General features: G+C 48.7%; 1 protein-coding gene across 1 annotated transcript; it reads right to left on the bottom strand.

Annotated features, from left to right (window-relative positions):
• Positions 1 to 861: 861 nt before the first annotated feature.
• LOC119431024 (transcription factor SOX-4-like) lies at positions 862 to 6,173 on the bottom strand. The gene is given in 2 exon segments (XM_049656708.1): positions 862 to 5,058; positions 5,060 to 6,173. Coding segments are annotated over 2 exon segments (1,287 nt in total). The 5' UTR covers positions 5,834 to 6,173; the 3' UTR covers positions 862 to 4,545.
• Positions 6,174 to 6,666: the final 493 nt, after the last annotated feature.

The raw sequence follows: 6,666 nt of genomic DNA on the forward strand, positions 1-6,666 counted from the left end.
GTAACCACAAAAATAATATTATAAGCACATAATTGTATACATTTTCACTCGTCTATTATAGTGGAACGCACAAGTACGGCAAGTACAGTCGTATCAAGTACGACGCCATTTTGTAAATAAAGGTCGCATGACGACGAATTTCTTTGCTTCTGTGATTGGCTGGCGGAGCAACACAACCCCGCGCGGTCCGTGTGCCTTTGTTGCCAACTGCTGCTTTTTTTTTTTTTATTTGTATCCTACTATACCAATACTAACGTGCCTTACGCTTTCAGCTATCACGATCAATTCGCTATACAATACCTTGGTTTAGCCACAGCATGAACATGTAGACTAACTACAACCTAAGGGGCCATGCCTTGCAAGATGTGCTACATTATCAGCTATGACAGCCACCTTTCTAGCGCTGACGTCAGCACTCGGCCGACGACGCAGTTTGAAGTGCCCTTTTAAAATCAACCATGCATATCAAATCGATTTAATCGGATCCACGCAGCGGTGTACGCAGAGGCTACAGCTGCGATCGAGTCAGTGCTGCTGTGGACCGAACGAAACCCCTACGAAAGCGCGTTACGCTCTCCTAAAACCGCCGGCTTACTTAAGCAACGGCAATGATTGCACAGACCGCTTCAACTTGAAACCAGTGCTTGCGACCAGAAAAATCAAGAGCAATTGAAGGACTCGGATATGATTATGCGTGCTTGAAGTGGACGGACCATGGTGCTGAGCCCGAGAGGCAGGATAGTGCTACATCCGTAGCAACCCGTACATACAATCTTTACATTGTTTATAACATCGTCTGCAGACGACACTAACATGGATAGCAGACGACACCGAAAAGAACAGACGACACACGAAGAGCTGTTGATGGCACAATGCATTTATTCGATGCTTTCGTAAGAAAAAAAAAAAAAAAAAACTCTTCACTATCGTACAAACTTGCATCGTGATGCCCTTGCATTTTTTTGACATTTTTTTTTCTCTTCTCTCTTATTAAAATGTACAAATATACTTTCATATATCATCTATGCGCTGCGAAGATATATTTATAATATATATATAATTATTATATATACTATGTACACTCATGTGGAAGGCCAGAACGTAGGGTCACAGTCTGCCCCAGCGACTGACTTTCTAGAAGTATGATTCTGTGGACTTTCACAAGACGAAGAACACGAACACTCGCGCACACATTCACATTTTCTTGAACAAAGGGCATAACAAAAATGCAACACGTTGAAACATCAGTCCAGACAAGAATACACGAAAAAAAAAAAAAAAAAAAACACCGTAAAGCTAGAGTGCTGAACAAACACTTCATGAGCTGCTTTGCACAAAATCGAAGAAAAAAAAAAACTATCCAACAACACATACGCAGTGCGTATGAAACCAACACTGACTCACACACAGAGAACGAAAATCACAACTGCGAGGAAAATATTAAAAAATAACGGAATGAAAAACAGACTTCAGGAACAAAACAAAAGAAAATTCTCTGCATCTTTTTTTATAACGTGATCATAATTGTTCGACAACAGACTGACAAGTACTCTGCCATATCTATGAAATCTTATCGACGATTGAAGGACGAAGTTAAACATAACCTCTGGAACATATCAGAAAGAAAACGTTAACGGTAGTCACTACGACGCTGTGTCGGAGTAGAACTACTAACACACACAAAAAAAAAAAAAACACTTTACTTAAACGCACGACACGGAACTTGTTCTTTACCACTAATAGTTTAGACAAAACTAAAATACGAACGTGACTGCAGCGGATACGAAGTGGAAAACATGACGCGGACAGATAAACCGACACGTTGCCAGCATCCTGCAAAGCGTGCGGCCACAAATTTACAATAAACGTTACTTTTATATATTTTTGTTTAAGGAAGAAAAAAATAATTGCAAGGAAACGTCGGTAGTGTTACAGGAGTTGTTCCGACGTGTCGATGCGATACACTTTTTTTTTTTTTTTTTGCTTTTCTAGTTAATACAAATGCACTTTTTTTTCTTTGAGTAAACAAGATAGATTCCGTCGTAAATGCTTTACAAGCACTGAATAACAGAAAAAAAAAAAGAAGTTACACTAAATACGATTACAAACGCACCATCTAGACAACGCACCTTGCTCGCAGAGTTGCTCTTACCACTCAAGTGATAGGAATCGCGTAACACAGCCAGGAAAAAAAAAAAAAAATCAAGAAGCGAAACACTATCTTTACGAATCAATGAAAAAAAAAAAAAAAAAGAGACGCTCATTAAGTTGGAAAACTAATGCCCACCGATAAGTACTTGCACACAACACTAGGCGCGCGTGCGATACACACACTCAAAAAAAATATAATAATAATAATCAAGCCGGTACACAATAACGGAAAGTAGCCCAGCCAACAAAAAAGTACGCGTCCAGCGCCAATGAGATAGCCCAAAAGACACCGCGCCGACTATGGGTGCAATTGGAGTTACGAGGACGGGGACTATCACGTGATCAATACGCACAGATGATTAAAATGGGTTCTAGCTGTTGATAGAGCCCAATATCAAAAGAGGAAACCCTGGCAATATAACAAAGAAAAAAAAAAGCGTTTGAGACATCGTAGTTGCTTTCGGAATGGTCGGTTGCTTTTTTATAGCCAAGGACACTTTACTACCTCTTGGAAGAAATATATGCCGAAGCATTTCCATACCAACGGACATCTGTTATAGCTTTCGGCGTCCCAAACGACGCCGAGTGACTTTTTTTGGTCCAGCCGACTGTGGCGTGAAAGTCGGATGAGAATACGCAAGCGAGTGAGAAAAATAAGACGCAATATTTAGAAACACGATCTGCTGCTTTCTTTTCTGTTTCGCTATTCACAGGTGACTCAGCCAAACCTTTTCCCGAGACAACTGAAATATCTGCACACACGAGGTTCATCAAAGCTTCCTCAGAAGCACTCCCTCGCACCACTTATACTCACTCTGTAACGCTATCTCTCGAGATAGAGGACATTTCCCTACCAGAAGCATACCAGATACGAAAATTGCGGGATAGACGGGGCTTGACACGACAATACGAAAGTGGCAAAGGAACTTAGCAATAAATGACCAGCACTTCGAAGAGAGGATAGCCTGTGGATGCACCTCAGTGGATAATGTCGTTTCCCTAAACGACTGCGAAAAAAAAAAAATACACAACGCCGCGTTTTAGTTCTCGTGTGTTTATTTTGCCCTACGGTAGTGAACTGAAAAAACGACTAGCGCGGCTAAGTAACGCGCCCTCATGTACTCTCTCGACTTGATTAAACGTCCTAACGACGTCGACTGTTGGAGAACGCGGCGTAGATAGGGCGTTCAAAGAAAGCTCGAGACACTGTCGCGAGTAAATAACATTCGGAGGTGGTGTTTTTCACGGAGACGTTTGACGGAAAAAAAAAAAAAAAAGGGGGAACCGAAAGGTCCTAAACGAAAGAAAAGGCGGCTGTTGAACGTCGTCTGGTTTGGGAAGAAAACGCCGTCTGCTCGCAGGTGGCAAATCCGTCACGAGACCTAGCCAAGCCACCAGCTGCCGTTTCGTCGTCCCAACGAACCGAACGCCTGCTGCGTACGTGCTCACAAACCAACCACAACGACTCCGTGTAGAAAGCAAACGCACGATAAAAAAAAAAAAAGAACGTGGAAACGTGAGATGAAAAAAAAAAAAAAAAATGGGACAGGCTGGTTGTTGGTAGGGGAGGAAGTGGAGGTGAGATCATTGCTACTCTAGCGCAACTAAACGCCAGCGCATTCGAGGTAAGGGGTGGTGAGACGACCGGAGAAGCTTGATTCTTTTTTTTCTGGTCTTTTTTTTTATTATTATTGTTTTAACTCCTTCCGAGGTCGCGAGCGACCAAATGGGAGTGAGGCCAAGGGAGACCCGAAGAGGAAAAGAAAAAAAAAAATGAGCCAAGAGAAAGACAGGGGTTGCCGGAAACGCACGACCATCGAGGAAACGGCAGCGAGGCAAAGACAGAAAACAAAAAAATAAAGTAAAAGGAAAGCGAGTGACGACATCCCGGCAACACGGAATTAAAGCGAGAAAGAGAAGAGAGGAAAAAACGAGAAGAAAAAAATTGGAACACGTGCTCGGCAACGCAAGCGTGTTTCGACAGCGGTTTTTTGCAGAGCGCGCGCGGAAAAAGTATGCGCTAGCTGGGGCAAGCCCCCACGTGCAAGCCCGATGAGTACGCGATAGTGCAAAGCCGAAAACTGTGCGTTTCGACGCGTTGGACACTTGAGATAAAAAACAATCATTGTAGGCGAGAGACAGGGAAGGAGGTTTTCGACAAGAAAACGAGCGGAACGAAAGATGGATCGAGCTGAGCTCTTTTCCCGAGATACAGACAGGACTTTCACGCTTACGATCTATATAGACATTGCGAAGGGAAACGTGAACGTACACAGTACGACGCGGGAACAAAACTTCGAAAAGGAGGGTGGGGAAACAAATTCGTGAAACAATAGAAACTACAAGGATGAGTTTGTGAGGAGTGACACGTACGGGATCTCTCTCTCTCTTTTTTCAGCAGATGCCCGGCGACAGACTGTTTTCCAGCCATCCGACGCCCAATATGTCGGAGACCTCGGGTGTCAGGTCGGGAAACTGGAAGTGGGTTGCCGAGCTGGAACTGGCACTATCCATAGCGTCCATGTCGCTCAGCGACGTGTTCATGACGAAGGCGTTGAGTTCCTGAGCGCCCCAGTTGGAGGCGAGATCGAACACCTCGGTGATGTGGTCGAGGTCGGCGAGCTGCGTCGACGTATCCGCGAATCGCTGCTGCTGTTGCTGCGGCTGGCTCGAGTGGACGGACGACGAAGACGACGAAGAGGAGGACGACGTTGAGGACGAGCAAGAGGACGTCGTGCTCGAGGCCGAAGGAGAAACGGCTGCCGCGGCTGCGCCCATAAGCTCGGCGATCGAAGGCTTCACGTCGACGACCATGTCTTCGTAGAGCGAAACGTTCGTGCTTTCCGGAGACGCCGGCTCCTCGGCCGACGGGGAGCACGGCACCTTGGCCGGCGGCGTCAGCTGACCCGGTAGCGATGGGCACGTGCTTACTGCGGCTGATGCTTTTTTTGAACTTGTCGTCGATGGTAAGCTTCAGCTTGAGCCGCGGGTTGCCGCCGTTCACCGACGCCACCGATGCGACCTGGACGCACGACGACGACTTTTTGGACGACTTGTGGTGGTGATGGTGGCTACTGCTGTGGTGGTGGTGGTGATGACTGGAAGACTTGTGGTGATGGCTGTGGTGGTGATGGTGCGACGAGCTCTTGTGGTGATGGTGGTGGTGCGACTTGGTGGACGCCGCCGCCGCGATCGTGGCCACCTTGGCCACGGCCGAGTGGTGAGATGACACTTTGGCGGGAGCCGCCGTCGCCGCGGCCGCGCGTTCGGGCGCCTTCACGGCGGTCGCTGTGGCGCCGCCAGCCTTGACCTTCTTGCGCGGCCGATACTTGTAGTCCGGGTACTCCTGCATGTGCAGCAGCCGCAGCCGTTCGGCCTCCTCGATGTACGGCTTGCGCTCCTGGTCGGTGAGCATCTTCCAGCGCATTCCCAGCCGCTTGCTGATCTCTGCGTTGTGCATGTCGGGCTGCTGCTCGCAGATCTTGCGCCGTTCGATCTGGCTCCACACCATGAACGCGTTCATGGGTCGCTTGATGTGGTTCGTCACCTTCTTGCACTGCGTCGCGTCCGTGTACGGCGTCGGCGAGTTGACGTCCACTTTCAGCGAGCCGAACGGCTGCGCGCTGCGGCGTTTCTGCTCCATCGTATCCGAGTCCACGCTACCCGAGCTGTGGGGCACCATCCCGCGACCGACGCGCTCACACGACACACATCGACAGCGGCGAAGAGCGCGAAACACCACGTGCGAAGAACAAAACCACGCCGATGATCGTCTCGACGATGCTGGCGTTAATCCGAGGGGCCGACGACGTTATCCGTTCGCGATGCCAGCGCCGAGTGGTTCAAACAGACGAGGTGGAGCCAACGCGAGGCGCGGCGTAGCTTCGGTAATCCACGAGGACTGGGGTGTGCAGCGCGCGCAAGCCGTTCAACGGTCAAAATCGCTTGCGACCGTCGCCACGTGCAGATGTGTCAAACTGCTTCGCGCGCGCACGCCAGGGACCAAATGAGCGTGCGAGCCGGGAACTGCTGTGGCTTTTATCGACGCGCGCTCCGGATGTGACGTAGAAGAGACGCTGACCAATCGCGACGCGGGGTGATCGCCCCCGGCCAAGGTTGAACACTCCCGCGTCGAAAGTTGCCTGTCAGGGTGCGCCACCGCGGGGCGACGAGGGAAACTAACGCGGCGCGGCGGCTGAGAGCGGCGCAGAAGGCAACAGAAGCAGCAGCAGGCGGCTGCGAGTTCGCGTCGCGCGTGGAAGCAGGCGAACGCCGTCTGTTTCGCGCACCGCGTTGCGTACGTACGTACTCCACAGCTCGGAAACGCCACATTCCTGGATTACTTAAATTAGTGGGGTATTCGCAGCGCCACTAGCATGGTAACTGAGCGTTGTGTTTACCATTCTCGTTAATATATATATATATATAGAGATTTTTTAATTACTCTAAACGAAACTATAATACGTCAGGAGCGAGCAATGCATGTCGTTCACGCGATTTGCGGTTCTTCGCGCA

The sequence above is a fragment of the Dermacentor silvarum genome, chromosome 10, assembly GCF_013339745.2.
Source record: "Dermacentor silvarum isolate Dsil-2018 chromosome 10, BIME_Dsil_1.4, whole genome shotgun sequence".
NCBI lineage: Eukaryota > Metazoa > Arthropoda > Arachnida > Ixodida > Ixodidae > Dermacentor > Dermacentor silvarum.